Source organism: Halichoerus grypus, chromosome 6 (genome assembly GCF_964656455.1).
Source record: "Halichoerus grypus chromosome 6, mHalGry1.hap1.1, whole genome shotgun sequence".
NCBI lineage: Eukaryota > Metazoa > Chordata > Mammalia > Carnivora > Phocidae > Halichoerus > Halichoerus grypus.
In genome coordinates this window covers 121,228,639-121,247,381 of record NC_135717.1, presented here as the reverse complement: position 1 = coordinate 121,247,381, position 18,743 = coordinate 121,228,639, and the positions used below count along the sequence as shown (strand labels likewise).

The window sequence follows — 18,743 nt, the reverse complement described above, 5'->3', positions numbered from 1 at the left end:
GTTGATCAATAGAAGCGGGAAGAGTGAGAGCATCACCGGGCAGCCCAGTCCTTCCCCCAACCCCCGCTTGGCTCCACCTTCCAACTGCAGTGAGCAAGCAAAATAGAAGCACATTGGAAGATGCTCGGTGCCTCACTCCCAGAGACGTGGGGCCTGGGAGAGAAGAGCAGGGGTTGGAGGGAGTACCAGAAAATGGTTACTTGGGGATGTGAAACAGAGGGCAGGGGCTAATGAGGGGGGTTGGTGTTGGGGTTTTCGGTGGTGAGTTTGTGAATGTTAAGATTAGGCTGACTCAGGGAGAGTGCCAGCCCATCCTGTATTACCCTCACCCCCGTGGCACAACCGCCTGACATTTTCACAATCAGTATAGAGACTGCCAGGAATCTGCAGACATCAGCCCCACCCCCCTCCCCACACACTGGCTGTTCCTTTGCCCTAGAGCTGGGCAGAGGACATGGGTACCTCTATCTGGGGACTCCAGCTGATCTCTCCAGGGTCATCCTCCAGATGCTCTTTTTCTAGGCTTTTGCTGCTCACTGTGTAACTTCAGTTTCTGCTGAGTTGAAGCTCAGCTCCCCACCCGCCTTTGGTTGAGATGGACACAAGCTTCATGAATCTCTGGAGAAGGACTCTTGACATTTGAAATCTCTTTCTGCCCGCATCTCTTTATACTCCCCGCCCCCCAGATTTTTTTCTCTTAGACTGAATGAATGCAACTCCATGCTCCTTTCCTTCCCCACTCATTTCCTTGTTCTTTTGAGGTTTTTTCCTGAGTTAGCTTTACTTAGCAAGTTCTAAACTGAACGCCTGGGCCAAACATTAGGGCCGGAAGCTGCTGAGTTGTTAAGGGTTGGATGGGGACTGAAGGAGAACATTGGAGTGAGTGGAGAAGGCTTCTCATACTGGGAAGCCTGGCTGGGTTTCAAGAGGGGGGTACTGTTGGTGGTGTGGCCAAGTTCCAGATGTTGGACTGCAGCCAGTGCTCAGAGAAAAGGGGCCCTCAAGACAGTCTAAATGGCTCCCCGTGGGAAGTGACCTCCCAGTCCTTCTCCAGAAAATGCATGGGTTTCCCTTGGATCCTCAAAGATGAGAGCAGTCAAGTCATTTCCCCAGCGATTCCTCTCAATCACATTTATATTCTCTCTCTCCCAGCCACTCCCATAGTTCAAGCTTTGGCTACAGCCAGAATTCAGAGGCAGGCAGAAGGATTCCAGTGCTGGAGAGGTGGGTGGGGTGAGAAAGTCCTCATGTTGTGTGTGTTGGGGAGGAAGAGGCTGACCCTGGGACATATGCTCTAAGACTCTGCTGCCAGATGAGGTGGAGGGAGAAGTTAACCCTGCACTGTGTTCTGGAAGTGTTTGCCTGTTTGCTAGAGGCAGCAGCTGGAAAATGTGTAATCTGGGGAAGCTGAAAAACAGGGATCCCAGATGGAGGCAAAAAAGGTTGTTAGAGGGGAAGGGGCTGGAGAAAGCCTCAGCTTCCACTGAGATAGGGCTGAAGCCTTTGCTGGGCCTGGACATTAATCAATTTTAAAAATTATTTTGAAATAGTTATAGACTCAGAGGAAGTTGCAAAAATAGTACATGAAGTCCTGTGTACCCTTCACCCAGCTTCCCTCACTGGTGACATCTGATATAACTATAGCACAGTATCAAACCCAGGAAGCTGACATAGGGACACTGGTCACTGGCTTGCAGGCCTTATTCAGTTTTCATCAGTGTTCTACACACATTCATTTGTGTGTGTCAGTGTGTGCGTGTGTGTGTAGTTCTATGCAGTTTTAGCCTGTGTATAGATCTGAATAACTACCACCAAAATCAGGATGCAGATCTCTTCATTACCACAAAGGAACTTCCTGTGCTATCTTTTTTTTTTTTTTTTTTGCATTTATTTAATTTATTGAGAGAGAGAGAGAGAGCACAAGCTGGGAGGAATGGCAGAGGGAGAGGGAGAAGCAGACTCCCCACTGAGCAGGGAGCCAGACTTGGGGCTGGATCCCAGGATCCCATGATCATGACCTGAGCCGAAGGCAGACGCTTAACCGACTGATCCATCCAGGTGTCTCTATTTATTTATTTTTGAAGTATAATTAACACACGATGTTATGTTAGTTTCAGGTGTAATATGCTATCTTTTTATTCTCACCTCTTCCCATCCCTGTCCCCTGGCAGTCAATAATCTCTTCGTCATCTCTATAGTTTTAATTGGTTTTAATCTCATGACTTTCCAAACTCTTGACTCAAATACAAGAAGTTCTTGGCAGGTTGTTTATTCAAACACCGAGCTTCATTCTCCAGATCCCTCTAGCTTCTTCATTCCGCTCCCCCCCTTCACCTACAACGTTGTGCCCCATTCCAACAATCTTGTCTCACTTCTCCTTTAGGGAAAATCGACATGTCTAAATTTACTAGGCTGGTCTAGGAGTCTTACATTCCCCCGCCCTCCCTTGCCCCACTATTTATAGCCAGGCTAATTTTGGGCAGCCTCTCTCTCTTTTCCTGCTCCTTCCTCGTGTGGCGGGTGAGATGACTTCTCAAATATTTGGGCAGAGGAGGTCAGAAGCAGATTCTTGGCATCTGATTTCAGCCTTGGATTTAGCAGGAGCCAGTGGGGTGAAGATGAAGGGAGGCAGAAGCCGCAAGTGCAGAGAGGAAGGCACCTGGGCCTCTAAAGGCATTTGACCCAGGTTGGAGATCTTGGCTCAGATTCAGGGGTCCTGGGTTCTATACTGATTTTACTACTCTGCATTCTCATATCAGCTCTACTGTCTGGGGCTCTGAGATGGAAAAGGGATAGAGAGGGCAGATCTGAGGGATAATAAAAGTAGGATCCTGGTGCTGGCTTGTTGGCAGCACATGTGTTTCCTCGATAGCCCCTAGTTAGAGGTGTGCTAGTCCCCTTGAGGGAATGTCTACAGTATAGTGTTGCAAAAACAGAGGCCCAAATCTTCAAATGTATAGTAACTTACCCAGGGCAAGGATTGTCCCAGGGCCAGCAGAGTGAGAGCCTACCTTTCTGTTTGTTTTTAAAAGTATAGTCTTGGAAAAAGAAATAAGAGAGACAAAGGGAGCATGGGAAGAGAAATTAGGTAGGGTGCATTGGGGCTTTTAAGAAAGTGAGGGAGAGGGGCACCTGGGTGGCTCAGTTGTTAAGCGTCTGCCTTTGGCACAGGTCATGATCCCAGGGTCCTGGGATCGAGCCCCACATTGGGCTCCACGTTTGGCAGGAAGCCTGCTTCTCCCTCTCCCTCTCCCACTCCCCCCTGCTTGTGTTCCTGTTCTCGCTATCTCTCTCTCTCTGAAATAAATAAATAAAATCTTAAAAAAAAAAAGAAAGGGAGGGAGAAAAGAAAATACATTTTTTTAAAGATTTCATATTTAAATAATCTCTGCCCCCAACGTGGGGCTCAACCTTATGGCCCTGAAGTAAGAGTCGCATGCTCTCCCAACTGAGCCAGACAGGCACCCCATGAGAAGAGAAAATCTTAAGGATATGATAGACTTGGAGGGACAGAGACAACATTGGAGACATTGAGAAGTCTTCAGAGAAGGGTTCCAAGTGATAGAGACAAGAAAGGGGACAAAAATAGAGTTTGGGATGAGACAAAAGCAGATAATGAGAGAGGGAAGGGAAAGATGGGTAGGTGGACATACAGAAGACCCACACCCCGTGAGAAGAGGAGGTGCGAGCAAGCGAGGTTCCAGTTGTGCCAAATTATTTCCTATCTCTCCTCCTGGCCCCATTTCTGGATTGGAGTTATAAATAGCAGAGGGCTGGAAAATGTCCCCCCCCCCCTTGCTTCTGTCTCAGCCTGGGGGGAAGGGAGAGGAAGAGAGGCTTGTGGGTCCCTGTGGAGATCCTTGCAAAGCCCCACCCAGATCCTTCATGGATCAGCCGGGGACGCTGCCCTCTCCAATCCTTTCCCGTCAGAGGTGGGAAAAGGACAGTTCAGGGAAGGGGTCTGTGAGTCAAAGACATCCTTTCCATCTCTCTGCCTCTTGGGTCCAATCTTTTTCATCCTTGCCCTTGCTCTTCTTTGACCCCCACTCCCTTTTCCCCAGCTTAATTAATTTCCTCTTCCTCTATCAATCACCCTCAGTAATTTTCTTTTCTCCCTTCATTCCATTCCATTCCTTTTTTTTTTTTTTGAAAGCTCTATGCCCAAAGTGGGGCTGGAACCTACCATCCCAACAACAATAGTCCTGTGCTCTAACGACTGAGGCAGCCAAGAACCCCCCCCAGCCCCCACCATTCCTTATTGATCAAACTCTTGCCCTTCTTTCTCCATCTCTTTTCTCTGTTTTCTTTCTACCTGCCTCCTTTGCTCTCCTCCCAGACCTGCTGAGTTTCTCTCTCTCCTGCTGCCTCTGTCTTTTCCTCAGTTCTCCTGAATGCTGACCATGTGGCTAGCATAGCCGTTGTCACTGCCGGGCTCTGGGGGGTGGGATGGGATGGGGCGGGATGTGGTTTGATTCGAACAGCATGCTAGGCGCTCTACGTGACCCTGGAGAGAAGGGAGCACCAAAAGACCACACAGGACCCTGCCCTTTCATCTCCCTGTCTGCATCTCTCTTCCCAGACTGTCATTTAGCCTCAAGCACTTCTCATTTCTTACCCTCCTTTCTCTTTTTTGGTCCCTTTCTATCTGTACTTGTCTCTCCCTCCACATCCCCAGGCACCGCCCCCACCACTCGGGGGCTTGGGCAGGAGTGGGGGGGGAAGGGCAGGAGCGCGCAGGCGGGGGCGGGGCCAAAGCCCGGGTGGGGATCCTGGCGAGCAAGGCCGGTTCCCACCCCGAGTCGCCAGCCTGGACCTCCCTTTGCGACACCGCGAAGCCTCCACCTGCCGCGCGAGCGAGGGGCGGGACCGAGGGCGGGGCCGGGGCGGCGCCCCTGGGGGAGGAGGCGGGAGCCGGAGCGCTCTCCTGGCCTGCGGCTGCTGCAGTCCTAGCCGGTGCTGGGGCAGCGGGGCAGCGAGGAGGTGGAGCGGCGGGGGGACGGGGCGGTGGAGCGGCGGGAGAGGGGTGGCGAGGAGAGAGATTGCGAGAGCCCTGAAAGACGTGCGAGACTCGAGACCAGAGACCCGCCGTGGGAGACCTGGGGCTGCGGGAGGGAGCGAGTTTTCTTGCGCTCGTGCGGAGCGCGCCCAGGGTTCGCCGCATGGCCGGGACTCCAGGCCGTGATCCTCGGGGCGCCCCCGGGATTTGTTACCTTCTTGGCTCCCTGCTGGCCGGACTGCTCGCCCCGGGTGCTGTCGCCTTCAATCTGGACGTGATGGGCGCCCTGCGCAAGGAGGGCGAGCCGGGTAGCCTCTTCGGCTTCTCTGTGGCTCTGCACCGGCAGTTGCAGCCCCGACCCCAGAGCTGGTGAGTCACTGCACCCGCCCAGAGTCCCCGTGCCCGAGCCACAGATTCCCCCCCACCCCCCACCCCATCTCTCAGTCTTCCAACCCCATGACGATTCAGGGTATCCACAGATATCCCATACTTCAACCTTGCCTTACCTGTCTTGGGTCCGGAGACGTACCCTCAGGGCCTGAGACCCAGGGTCTTGCTTTGGGGATGAGTTGGAGAGGGAGGCCCTTGTCTTGGCAGGTTTCCCCCAACTTGCATCCTTGCCTCAGTCCCAGGGTCTGGGACTCCCCTCCTTCAGAGGGCTGGATTCCCTCAGGAAGGGGGACTGGACATCTTGTCTCTGCTTAGGGCAGGAGGAGAGGGAAAGGACAGAGAGGTTGAAGACTCCATGGGAGGGATGGAGGGTAGACTCCAGAAATAACTTCCCGTCAGAGCATTGCCATGGGGTGGGATGAAGACAGCAGGACACTGGAGGCCAGGAGAGCCCTGCCATTCTATTCTGTGGCTCAAGACCACGGGGAGGTTGGAAAAGGACCTGGGAGGGTATGGCAGCCGGTACTAGATGGTTTGATGATAGAATGACAGGAAGCAGAGCCCCCAAAAGTTGTAGCAGCAGCAGCAGCGAGAGAGAGAGAGAGAGAGAGAGAGAGAGATCCAGATCCAGGAGGGATGCTGGCCCGGTTGTTCTCCTTCCTCCTCCTCAGGAAATTTCCAGGTCTAGGAATCTCAGCAGTGGGGGAAAGCAGGGAGGAGTGAGGGGCAGAGGACAATTCTAGTTATTTTCTAATCAGTTCAGGACTCATGGGAGATGGACACATATGTGTGGGGCCTGTGTCTGTCATGTTTCCTGTGCTGTTGGCTCCAGCTACATGTATGATTTTAAAAAGAGAGACAAGGGGAAGAAAGCTTCCCACCCCCTCCTGCCAGGGGGCTTTTCTTTCCTAGGCTGGTGCCTAAGTCACACTAAGTGTCCATTACTGGGATCAATGCCGTCCACTGGGATTGTCTTCTCCCTGATACCATTGGCTTGGGGGCAGAGGGTAGGGACAGGAGCTCATTTCTCTTACCCTGCTCGAGGAGGAGGGCCTAGCTCTAATCTTTTTTCTTCCATTATCCCTGTCATCAGGGAGCATGGTCAGTAGTCCCCCGAACTTTGGAAGAGATAGAAAGCAACTGACTTCATCTCTTCTTCAGCCCTTCTGTCTGCTTCCTACCTCATCTCTGTCTCCCTCCCTCCCTTCTTCCCCCATCATACAGAGTTCCAGGACTGGAGGCCTTTTTAGGACATGCTGAACTCTCTGAGCTATTTCCAGGCAAATTCTAGGTTATTTTTAATAGCTTGGTCTCTTGTTATTTCCCCCTCCTCTCTGAAGGTGGCCCCTGATTCGGTCTCCGAGAGCCAAGCTGGGGGCTTTCCCAGGGGGACCTGACTGCCTAACCCTGCTTTTGCTCCAGCAAGGGGTGCTCTGCTGCCTGGTGGCACATGAGAGACCAGGGGCCTTGCTCAGTCCCTAGCTTGTGTGTTGCAGGTCGCCTTCACCAGCACCCACTGATCGAAAGGCCTCACCCGTTTTGATGTCTTTCAATCTTGCCCCTGGATGAAACTTTGAAATCTAACCTTCTTTGCTCTGTGGCTTCAGCCTCATTTATATCTTTCAACTGTAAAACGGAGTTAAGCAGTAGTACTACCAGATAGTTGTGGGGTTTAAGAGTTCTTAGTATATAGAAAGCCCTTAGAATAGCGCGAGGTCCAGAGGGAGTGCTGTGAAAGTGTTAGCACTATGATTCGTGTGTCGTGCTCCACAGAGCTAGAGAATAGCTTCAGTGCCTTACTGCAAGCCTGGATCCAAACGCTTGGCTGGATCTCCCTGGTTGAATCAGCCTTCAGGCCAAGCACCCTCCCCAGAGGGCCACCCAGATTGAGAGTCAGGGAGGGCAGGCCTTGGGTCAGAGCCTTGGAGTGTGTGCAGAATTGAGAGGTGCGGTGGTAGTGGGCTACTCCTTTGCTTCCACTGGGCCAGGCTGCTGGGGAATCCCTCTGCCCCCAGCTGCCCACACGTTCTTGCTTTTGCCTGCAGCGGCTGCAGCTGAGGCTCTTGTTCTGTCCGGAGGCCTGGGGTGGCGGGGGATGGTGGGATGAAGCCAGAAAAGTGTGTGGTGGGCGCAGACGTGGAGGGACTAGAGAGGCTGCATGTGGGAACTCTTGTTCCAGGGAGGGCGGGCTGGTCTGTTCCCCACTGAGAGTGAGGCTGGCCATATGTATGCGCACCAGCTTCTTTCCTCCATGTGGACCCCTTCCCTCCGCCCTCCTCCCTACTCTAGACCTCTAGGGGAGATATTAGCTTCTCTTGGTGCTTAGCTATGTGCTATGAATAAGAGAGCCCCAGTCCTCCAAGATATGGCCATCTCTGAGTTTGGAGGTGGGGGGATACTCCGGACTTGTCTGAAATTTGGCCATGCCACCTGGTTTCCTTTTCTGTGTGGGGTACCCTCCCCTTCCCTTCCTTCTGTTCTTTTTCTGGAGTGGTCTGTCTCAGTGTTCTGGAGATGGCCTGTCATTGGTATGGTGGAAAATGCATGGGTTTTGGAATTAGGCAGATGTGGATTTAAATTCCAGCATCCTGCTTAATGCGTCTCAGTGGGTTTCCTCATCCGAAAGACAAGAAAAGAATCCTCACATAGGATTGTCATGAAGCTTAAATGAGAGCATACATGAAAGCTGCCTAGCCTGATGTCTGGAGCATTAGGTAGAGGGTGACCAACGTTAGTTCCTCATATCCCTGGCATCTAGCCGAGGGCCTGACCCACAGTAGGTGCTGAATAATGTTACTGCCTGTCTCACCGGTGCCTGACACGGGGCTTGGCAGGCGATAGGTTCCCAGTACATAGTTGTTAATGAATGCCGAACGCATGCCCTCTTCCTTGCCGCTCCCCGCCCCCTGCTTGGTCTGGACACCGGCTCTGATGCGGGACGACAGCTGCTAAGAGACCAGAGCTGTGGGAAGGGAGAGTGGCTCTGTGCCCTCCCCTCCCCCTCAGAACTGGCCCAGTGCCCCGTAGATGCCTGTCTGCAATATTGCCTGAACAGCTTCAGGCCCTGTCCCCCAGCAAGGGAGATGGAGAAAAAGAGTGTGGGAGAGAGGCCTCGGGGTTTGCCCTGCCTCCACTTTTGAGTCTCTCCTTCTGTGAAGAGAGATCCTTGTAGTCAGCTGGGTGCCAGTCACCTCATCTTACCCCTTCCTTCACTCCTGGCCTGGGGTTCAACCCCAGGGGACCCAGGCAGCCTCCATTCCCAGCACAGTCCTCCCCTGGGGAAGAAGCCTTGGCTGTGATCATGGAAAATTGTCCTGCCAAGAAAGTTGTAGCTGGGAAAGTGTCTGAGGGGGAGGTAGGAGAGAGGACAGGGTGGGGGCAGGGAGGGTGGGAGGAATGGGGAAAATCATGGATGTGGGGAGGGGAGGGACGATGGATGGGAAAGGGGATTCAGGGTATGGGCAGAAAATGGGGGTAGGGTGGGAGACAGATGAGAAACTTGCCCCTACCTCCATGCCAGCTAGAGTGACAGATAGAATCCCGGGCTGGCAGTGTTGCTGGGAGGATGGGGTCTCTGATGGGTCCCTGATGGGTCCCTGATGAAGGGTGATGAAGGACAGGCCCATATCTAGCCCCTTGCTTGGCCTCTGAAGCTGGTCCCTGGGCCACCTCGTGGTGCCAGTCTGGGCCCCTGTTACTTTTGCTCTCAGCATTCTTGGCATTTCTGGGAGGGTTCCAACTGGACTGGGTTTGGGGAGGAGGGCAGAGCTTGGGGATGGGGCCAGGAAGTGGGTAGGAAAGGCCTGGTCAGGAACAGGTGGGAACAGGCGGTTCTTTCAAACTAGATGCGCTGGCCAGGCCACTTGGCTTGGCGTGCGCGTGCACGCGCGCGCGTGTGTGTGTGTGCATGTGCATGTGCGTGCACGCGCGTCTGTGTGTGTGTATCTACAGTGCACGTGGGCCCTCATCCAGATAGTATGTGCATATGTAATGTGATGATTGCATGGCCAAGTGTATTAATTTGCCCTTGCCAGGACTCGGGGAACCCGACCTCTGGCCTTCCTCCTTAGTTCTTCAACATTTGCTTGGTTCTGAGGGGTCGGCTCTGGGCAGTGCTGGGGAGGCACGGCACTCTGGCTGCCAAAGCTGGCCCCTGCCCCGTTGTGCAGGCTGCTGGTGGGTGCTCCGCAGGCCCTGGCTCTGCCTGGGCAGCAGGCGAATCGCACCGGAGGCCTCTTCGCTTGCCCCCTGAGCCTGGAAGAGACTGACTGCTACAGAGTGGACATCGACCGCGGAGGTGAGGACCCCGCAGGGTTGGGGAGGGGGCAAGGCACAGGAAGGGGAGGAGAGGACTCGGCCTCCTCTTCCCTCTCCTCATTTCCACTATCCTGCCTCCAGCTGACGTGCAGAAGGAGAGCAAGGAGAACCAGTGGTTGGGAGTCAGTGTTCGGAGCCAAGGACCTGGGGGCAAGATTGTCGTGAGTACCATATCTTGTGACTGTGTGCCAGGGTGGGTGTGTGCGTGTGCACAGGTGTGCTTCTAGAACACAGGTTGGCGTGTCGTATGATGGCCTCATTCCCAGGACCAAAGGTAGAAGACATGGTGCCTGTCCTTATAAATTTAAAACCATCTAAGCATCCATCTATCCATTTGTCAGACTCTTACTGAGAACCATTTAAGCATCAGGCATTGTGCTAGTTACTGAGAGAGGAAATGTAAAGATGGGAAAAAGCCTGGTCCATGGCTCACAAAGCCTACTGAATAGTTCTGGAGACTCTCGTTCTCTGTTTCTCTCTGTATCATCACTAACACGTGCAAACACAATTAATAATCGGAGTCACCGTAGGGCAGAATATGGTTAATGTTTTTGAAGAATTTTTAAATTTTTTATTTATTTGAGAGATTGAAAGTGAGAGAGAGAGCATGAGCAGGGGGAAGGGGGAGCAGACTCTCCGCTGAGCAGGGAGCCCGATGTGGGGCTGGATCCCAGGACCCTGGGATCATGACCCGAGCGGAAGGCAGATGCTTAACCGACTGAGCCACCCAGGCGCCCCAGAATATGGTTAATGTTAAGTGAGCAGTACAGTCCCCAGTATGTGAAAGTCCAAAGGAGGAGTGGAGAGAAAAGACTCCTGCGGGGGCAGTGCGGGGTAAAGTTCAGCCAGCCTATCAAGAATAAGCAATGCTTCAAGAGTGGAGAGAGGAGGAAGTTCTTCGCAGGCCAAGTGGTGGCACTTACCAAGATCCAGAGTCAGGACCAGCTTGGCCTGTCGGGGATAGGCACATATGGGGTGCTGTGTGCTGGCTTAGTGGGGCCTGGGTCCCCAGGCAGAATGTGGAACAAGGCTTCTTCCTAGCAGCGCAAGGAAGTGAGTGCAGCTGGGATAGGTATGTGTATATCGCCTAGCGCTGGGCTGGGTGGTGGTGCCCAAGTGATGTGTGTGTGTCTGCGTGCTTGTCTGCACGTGGGCTGTGTGGCTCCAGCAGGTCACCGGCCCACACGGGGGTGGGGGGCGGATGACCCCGTGTCGCTTCCTCCCACAGACCTGCGCGCACCGGTACGAGGCTCGGCAGCGAGTAGACCAGATCCTAGAGACCAGGGATGTGATCGGTCGCTGCTTTGTGCTAAGCCAAGACCTGGCCATCCGTGATGAGCTGGATGGTGGGGAATGGAAGTTCTGTGAGGGGCGCCCCCAGAGCCACGAACAATTTGGGTTCTGCCAGCAGGGTACAGCCGCTGCCTTCTCCCCCGACAGCCATTACCTCCTCTTTGGGGCCCCGGGAACCTATAACTGGAAGGGTGAGTCACTCCTCAGGGAGGGGAGAAGGGAACCAAAACGTCCTCTTACCTCAGAGCTGGGACTGGGGGCAGCACGTGGCCAAGCATGCCCACACGTTCACTGCCGTGTCGCCCCGGGGCACTGCCGCGTCCTCCACCCCCATCATGCCAGCACGCACACGAGTGGGGGAGTCTCCCCGCCTTCGAATGGCTGAATGTTGCCCACCATGCTGGCATGAGCCCCCCCACGCACGGCTGGGCCTGCTCGCTCCAGCGCGCCAGCCCCACGGCATCGCCCCCTTTCCCGTCTCCGCACGCTGCCGCGGGCTGAGCTGACACTCGGTGAGTGGGGCGGCAAGTCTGTGGGACCGGCGGCTTGGGCTGGGGAAGGGGTAGAGATAGGGCTGCGGAGGAGAGGAGGGGCTTCCCTGTGTGCCTGTCTAACTGGCGTCTGGCCTGAGAGGTGCTCCTCGCTCCCTGGCCCGGGCACTAACAGGTCTGTCCTTGCAGGCACCGCCAGGGTGGAGCTCTGTGCGCAGGGCTCAGCGGACCTGGCGCACCTGGACGACGGGCCCTACGAGGCGGGGGGTGAGAAGGAGCAGGACCCCCGCCTCATCCCGGTCCCTGCCAACAGCTACTTTGGTAGGGACCCCTCCCTGGCCCAGAGCTGCTCTAACCCTCTGCTCCTCTCTCTTGTCCTCCCTCTCCATGCTCCCATCCTTCTGTCTCTGTCTCTGTCTCTGTCTCTCACCCTTTCTCTCTCTGTCTTTCTGTCTCTGATTCTTATCTCTCTGGTCTCTGTCTCTCTCATATTCTTTCTCTCCCTCTTCCTCTTCTACCTCCTTCTTCTTGCCTTTATGTCTGGCTCTGTCTCCCCACTCTGTGGCCCCTCCTCTGGATGTCCCTTCCCTGGTGTTTCCCCCCACCTGCCCCCCGCAGGGTTGCTCTTTGTGACCAACATTGATAGCTCTGACCCTGACCAGCTGGTGTATAAAACTTTGGACCCTGCTGACCGGCTCCCAGGACCAGCCGGAGACTTGGCCCTGAATAGCTACTTAGGTTTGTAAGCTCCCACCACATCCCCCCTGGGCCCTGGGGGCTTGGCCTGGCCTCCCCTCCTCTCCTGCCCTGCCCTCACCAACACACACCCAGGGAAATACATATTGGGCCCAAATTTCAAAGAAGAGCTAGGCCCAGTGACCAGGCCCGAGAAGATGCCCCGAGGGGGATGGCCTAGGGGGCTGTGAACAGGGCTCTCCATGGAGGAAGAACCAGGTGGGTTGAGGCTCTACTGGGAAAGGAGGGTAGAGCTCTAGTGGGACTTTCTCTGAGGGATGGATAGTGGACACATGCCAGAGAAAGGTCTATCCTTGTTGGTAAGTCCCTCTCATTGTTTCATCTGCAGCCCTGTGCAAAGGGGGAGGAAACCAGGCCTGGGAGATGTTTGGGTGAATCAAATTCTTTCCCGCTCCCCCTTCTCTCCCCTCTATCCACATGAAGACTTCCTTTCCCTGCCAGCATGGATGGAGGGGGGGGGCAAAGAAGGTGCATTAGATGGGGCTGGGGCCTCCTGGGTGTGCACAAGGTAGAGCAGCTCCCTGGGGGTCTTAGGCCTGGTGCCCTGCTCGGCTCTTGCCCAGCTGGCTGACCTTCCTAGCCATTGCCTTTCTCTTTCTTCCCCAGTCCCTGAGGCTGACCTCATTGCACTTCTTGTGCCAAACTCTAGTCTCTGGGTGTGGGAGGGCTGCCAGGCCTTTGGAGGGGGAGGCAGGGCAGTCCAGCTGTGGTGGTGATAACTTGGAGGGCACCTGTACCTTTTGGCTCCAGACCTGTGAGGAGGGGGCAGAGTGGGGGGGCCGGTGCCTGGACGCAGCTAGGCTCCTGAGTCTTTCGGGGAGGGCTCACTGGTAAGTCACCCCACCCAGGTTTCTCCATTGACTCGGGGAAGGGTCTGGTGCGTGCAGAGGAGCTGAGCTTTGTGGCAGGGGCCCCCCGTGCCAACCACAAGGGTGCTGTGGTCATTCTGCGCAAAGACAGTGCCAGCCGCCTGGTGCCCGAAGTTACGCTGTCTGGGGAGCGCCTGACCTCTGGCTTTGGCTACTCGCTGGCTGTGGCTGATCTCAACAATGATGGGTGAGAATGGGCACAGGGGAGTGGAGCCTGCGGGAGGCTGGGCGGGCCTCCGGCACCTTTCTGACTGCCATGGCTGGGGAGGGAGCCACACTGACTGTTTCCCTCTCTCCGTAGCTGGGCAGACCTGGTAGTGGGTGCCCCTTACTTCTTTGAGCGCCAAGAAGAGCTGGGGGGTGCCGTGTATGTGTACATGAACCAGGGGGGTCACTGGGCTGGGGTCTCCCCTCTCCGGCTCTGTGGCTCTCCTGACTCCATGTTCGGGATCAGCCTGGCTGTCTTGGGGGACATCAACCAAGATGGCTTTGCAGGTGTGATTGGGAACCGGAAAGCCCCGGGGGAGGGAGGGTCAGAGGCAGGGATGGGGAAGCGCCTCAGAGGTCAGGGGGAGGCCTTCTGACGGCTCTGGGAGAGCAGCAACCTGGGCTGGCATCTGAGCTTTACCATTTACCAGCTTTGTGACTTGGGTCAAGTAAACTTTCCGAGCTGGTAATATCTGCAGAGAGTAGCTAAGAGGCTTAAACATGATGTGTGTAAGATGCCTGGGACTCAGTAGCCTCTCAATAAAATAGAAAACATACTATATGGAACTGAGTGACTGAGGGAAGGTTGGGGTCCGGATGACTGCCCCCCCCGCCCCACCCCAGTCTGATTACCTTTTTCTCATACCCACAGATATCGCTGTGGGGGCTCCCTTTGATGGGGATGGGAAAGTCTTTATCTACCATGGGAGCAGCCTGGGGGTTGTCATCAAACCTTCCCAGGTGAGGGGGTTCGTTGGGATGAGGTGTGGGGGGAGTGGGTATGGGGGGAGTTAGGGGGCAGCAGAGGGCAGGGGGCAGAGCTGGGGGTGATGCTGTGGGGGAGCTGATGGTCTGGTCCTGCAGGTGCTGGAGGGTGAGGCCGTGGGTATAAAGAGCTTTGGCTACTCCCTTTCGGGTGGCCTGGATGTGGATGGGAACCATTACCCGGACCTACTGGTCGGCTCCCTGGCCGACACTGCTGTGCTTTTTAGGTGAGCTCCTTCCTCTCCTCTGCCTCTGCCTCTCCCTGCCTGGGATCAGCTGCCCTCTTTCCCTGCCTCAGAGTCTCATGTTTCTTGTGCTCGACTCCCCACTCCCCAGGGCCAGACCCGTCCTTCATGTCTCCCATGAGGTCTTCATTGCTCCCCGAGCCATCGACCTAGAGCAGCCTAACTGTGCTGCTGGCCACTCGGTCTGGTGAGGCGGGATCCAAGGGGAGGCAGGGAGATTTCAGGGCCCACTTTTCCCCATTCTCCCTTTCTCTGCCCAGTGTGGGGCTGGGGGCTGGGGCTGGGGGGCAGGAGTGAGGCGTTGGCCCATCAGCCTGGCCTGGCTCAGGAGCTGCCCTTGCCCCCACAGCGTGGACTTGAGGGTCTGTTTCAGCTACATTGCAACCCCCAGCAGCTACAGCCCTATTGTGGGTGAGTGAAGTCCACCTCCCCTTTCCTGCCCCACTGGGCTTCAGGGTGGGTCACTCTGAGGTAGAGAGACGGGCATCTCAGAGATAGGGTCAGATTAGAGCAGTTCCCCAGCTCACTGGCTCTTCTCTTCTCTCCACATGCCACAGCCCTGGATTATGTGTTAGATGGAGACACAGACAGGAGGCTCCGGGGCCAGGTCCCCCGTGTGACCTTCCTGAGCCGTGGCCCAGATGACCCCAAGCACCAGGCCTCAGGCACCGTGTGGCTGAAGCACCAGCATGACCGAGTCTGTGGAGACACCATGTTCCAGCTACAGGTGGGCCCTGACCCCTTGGCCTCTGAGGGTCATTGTCATTGCATGATTTCTTTTTTTTGATTCCTTTTAGCTTCTTCCCTAACATGCTCACAGCTCATTCTTTGATCTCAACTTTTGGGAAGCCTCCCTTATGGGCTGACCTCCTCTTCACCTGCTGCCTTCTTGTGCCTTCTGCCTTCTGTGTGCAGAGTACAAGTTCTATCCTCCCTGGAGATGGAGATGGCAGGTTTCCTTGTCATACCTGGTCCTCAAAAGCCCTGGATCCTGGTCTCCTCCCTTTTCCACCCCAGTCACTCTCCCTCCCCCTCACTCTGGTTTCTACCTCTCTCTCTCTCATCTCTGCAAGCTTCTTGCCAGGTTTCAGAATCTGTCCTAGGTCTGGCTGGGGCCTGAGGATTGTTCTAGTATCCATGTCCATCCTTCCTCTTCCCAGGAGAATGTCAAAGACAAGCTTCGGGCCATTGTGGTGACTCTGACCTACAATCTCCAGACTCCACGGCTCCGGCGACAGGCTCCTGGCCAGGGGCTGCCCCCAGTGGCCCCCATCCTCAATGCTCACCAGCCCAGCACCCAGAGGGCAGAGGTGAGCATGGGTTCTGGCTTAGTTCAGGAGAAGGAGCTGGGAGGAGTAATGATCATCATCCCTCACAGTGACAAGCATTCATAGCTTCCAAAACTCTTTCACAGGCTACCCCAGCAGTTCCCCATGTCTCTTGGTGTTGTGACAAGTAGACCACAAAATGGAAAATGGCTCAAGTGATCATGTGTTCCTCGTTAGAGGGGACACTGATCTTCCATTCTATGCGTTCATTCAGGGGCCCGGGCTGATGGGGATCTGCCATCCTCAGATGTGGCTCCCAAGGTCCTTAGGTCACCTCCATCCCTGTCAGCTGGAAGGGGGAGCGTGAAGCTCCTTGTATGGCTCTCCTGGCCAGCCTGGAAGTGATGCCCTTCACTTCTCTTCACATTCTAAATCCAGAATCAGTTACACGCAAGGGAGGCTAGGGAGATGTGGTCTGGCTGTGGGCTAGCCTGCTGGCCTCTACCTCAGCACCATCACTGCTCGTTTTACTGAGGAGGACACAGCTCAGGGTGGTTCAGTGACCGGCTCAGTATCATACCGCTAGTAAGCAGCAGATCTGAGAGTTGAAGCCCTGTTGCTTAATCTTGTGATACTCCACCCCACTGTGTGCCTTGGCGACACATTCACCTCCTGCCTCACCACTAGGAATGACCCTCTCCTCACATCTCTCCCTAGATCCACTTCCTGAAGCAAGGTTGTGGTGAAGACAAGATCTGCCAGAGCAATCTGCAGCTGGTCCATGCGCGCTTCTGTGCCCGCGTCAGTGACACGGAGTTCCAGCCTCTGCCCATGTGAGGGGGAGCGAGGGGGCAGGTGGGGTGGGAAGGCAAGAGTTCAAGGAAGAGAAGGAATCCCCCTCAGGAGGGCCAGGCCGAGGGGCGGGACTGAGCTTGCAGACCGAGGGTGGAAGCTGATAATTCAGAAGATGAGGGTCAGCAATGGGGCCCCAGAGGCTCTCCTGGCAAGGAATAACATGCCTGCACAGGACGTATAACAATACACAGTTTATGTGCAGTGCACTGTTTAGTCTCCCCAACCCAGTGAGGTAGGCATTATTATTAACTCCTTTGTGGATGGAGAACAGGGGGCCTAGAAAGGTTAAGCTCCTTGCCCCAGGTGAGGAAGTAGGGGAGCTTGGACCGGAACAGCGGTCTCCAGGCTCCCCATCTGGTTCTCTTGAGTGTGGGAAGACCTGAGGCTTGGACTGGCATGGAGGCCGATGTGGGGGAGCCAGTGGGAGGGGAGACCAGGGAGTGGAGGCAGGCAGCATGCCCCGGGCGGGGAGCAGGCAGGAGAGGGAGAGGCAAAGGAAGATGTTCAGATTTAGAGTGTGAGTGGGATCTGACCTCCAGGGATGCAGATGGGACAACAGCCCTGTTTGCCCTGAGTGGGCAGCCGGTCATTGGCCTGGAGCTGACGGTCACTAACCTGCCCTCGGATCCAGCCCAGCCCCAGGCTGATGGGGATGATGCTCACGAAGCCCAGCTTCTGGTCACCCTCCCTGCCTCTCTGCACTACTCAGGAGTCCGCGCCCTGGACCCCGCGGTGAGGGCCTGTGGCAGGGTGGGGTGGGGTGTCGGGGGCTCCAGTAACCCGGACTGACCTCTCCTCCTTTCCTCACTGCAGGAGAAGCCGCTCTGCCTGTCCAATGAGAATGCCTCCCATGTCGAGTGTGAGCTGGGGAACCCCATGAAGAGAGGTGCCCAGGTTGGCATGTCAGCCCTTATCCCTGTCCGAGTGCCTCTCTAAGCCCTGACCCCTTCTCCAGCCCCTAGCCTTCCCTGACTCTGATCGCTCTCCACTCTTGGCCTAGGTCACCTTTTACCTCATCCTTAGCACCTCAGGGATCACTATTGAGACCACAGAGCTGGAAGTGGAACTGCTCTTGGCCACGTGAGCCTGGGGGGGGCCAGGGGGTGGTGAGGGTAGGGGCAGCTGGGTTGATGTCCACCTGGATGGGGCTCTGCTGTGTTCATCGGAGCCCTTGGGGTGGCGCCTATGCCCCATTGCCCATGCGTGCTCCTGCCCACACACCAGGATCAGCGAGCAGGAGCTTTATCCGATCTCTGTCCGAGCTCGTGTCTTCATTGAGCTGCCGCTGTCCATCACAGGGTAAGCTCTGCCCAAATGGGCGCATCGGCTGGAGGGGTGGGCACTGCTACTCCCAAGCCCTGGCCTGGGCTCTGCTCCTGACCCTCCAGTCAGCCAGGCCCCAGGCCTCCTCAGCCCCGCCCCGTTCTGACCCTTCCACGCCAGGCTGGCCATTCCCCAGCAGCTCTTCTTCTCTGGTGTGGTGCGGGGTGAGAGCGCCATGAAGTCTGAACGGGATATAGGCAGCAAGGTCAAGTATGAGGTCACGGTGAGTGTCCTGGTAAGGCCCCTGGTCAGGCCCCTCCCTTCTTAGCACAGAGACTGGCTGAGGCATGTTCCAAGGCTGTGGTTCTTCCACCCTATGGTAGCATGATGATCCAGCGAGTTCAAGGCCTCCCCTTGCTCCTGGACCTTGACTGTGGGCAGGTGTTTTTGTTGGGGCCTCGGTTGACCATTTCCTGGTCATCCCTGTGTGGACATCTCACCTGCTGGTCTGGTAGGCCATGAGGGTCCAGGGAAGCTTTTCTGCCAGGGGCTTTAGCTGGGGGATGGGGACAGTGGGGGAGGGCTGATGTCTCTCCTTAAAACTCTGCCCGTGCTTGGCTGGGGCCTCCCCACCCTCGCAGGGACGTCTCCAGGCCTTCCTGGTTTTGGCGTAGGCAGAGAATGTTGCCTGGTGGGGTCTAGGAAGCCAAGTCTTTGTTGAAATTCTGCTTCCTGAGGCCTTCCCCTCAGCCCTTGTCCCCTCTGTCTCTGCAGATTTAAGGCCCACTCAGAAACGGAGCACCCTCCCTTCACACTCCCTTCTGCCCACAGGTCTCCAACCAAGGCCAGTCGCTGAACACCCTAGGCTCTGCCTTCCTCAACATCATGTGGCCCCATGAGATAGCCAACGGGAAGTGGCTGCTGTACCCCGTGCGGGTGGAGCTGGAGGGCGGGCAGGGGCCCGGGCAGAAGGGGCTCTGCTCCCCGAGGCCCAACATCCTCCAGCTGGTGAGGCTTAGGCAGGGTGG

The 18,743-nt window shown here is 55.9% G+C and overlaps 1 protein-coding gene across 12 annotated transcripts in view; it reads left to right on the top strand.

Moving 5' to 3' along the window:
• The first annotated feature begins 4,946 nt into the window (after positions 1–4,946).
• ITGA7 (integrin subunit alpha 7) overlaps positions 4,947–18,743 on the top strand; it is a 31,922-nt gene continuing 18,125 nt past the window's right edge. The window contains exons 1-21 of one of the 12 annotated variants that reach the window (XM_036086559.2): positions 4,953–5,365; positions 9,556–9,683; positions 9,785–9,864; positions 10,932–11,187; positions 11,677–11,808; positions 12,106–12,225; positions 13,092–13,299; positions 13,414–13,607; positions 13,972–14,060; positions 14,184–14,311; positions 14,421–14,516; positions 14,679–14,740; positions 14,887–15,056; positions 15,490–15,639; positions 16,315–16,430; positions 16,992–17,184; positions 17,266–17,346; positions 17,453–17,532; positions 17,677–17,751; positions 17,896–17,998; positions 18,547–18,723. In XM_036086559.2, coding sequence (XP_035942452.2) covers positions 5,160–5,365; positions 9,556–9,683; positions 9,785–9,864; positions 10,932–11,187; positions 11,677–11,808; positions 12,106–12,225; positions 13,092–13,299; positions 13,414–13,607; positions 13,972–14,060; positions 14,184–14,311; positions 14,421–14,516; positions 14,679–14,740; positions 14,887–15,056; positions 15,490–15,639; positions 16,315–16,430; positions 16,992–17,184; positions 17,266–17,346; positions 17,453–17,532; positions 17,677–17,751; positions 17,896–17,998; positions 18,547–18,723 — 2,844 coding nt within the window. In that variant the 5' untranslated portion in view covers positions 4,953–5,159. Of the gene's footprint in view, positions 5,366–9,555; positions 9,684–9,784; positions 9,865–10,931; positions 11,188–11,416; positions 11,509–11,676; positions 12,226–13,091; positions 13,300–13,413; positions 13,608–13,971; positions 14,061–14,183; positions 14,312–14,420; positions 14,517–14,678; positions 14,741–14,886; positions 15,057–15,489; positions 15,640–16,314; positions 16,431–16,991; positions 17,185–17,265; positions 17,347–17,452; positions 17,533–17,676; positions 17,752–17,895; positions 17,999–18,489; positions 18,724–18,743 lie in introns of those variants that run through there. The other 11 variants (XR_013449221.1, XM_078076105.1, XM_078076104.1 and 8 more) reach the window with 11 other exon arrangements.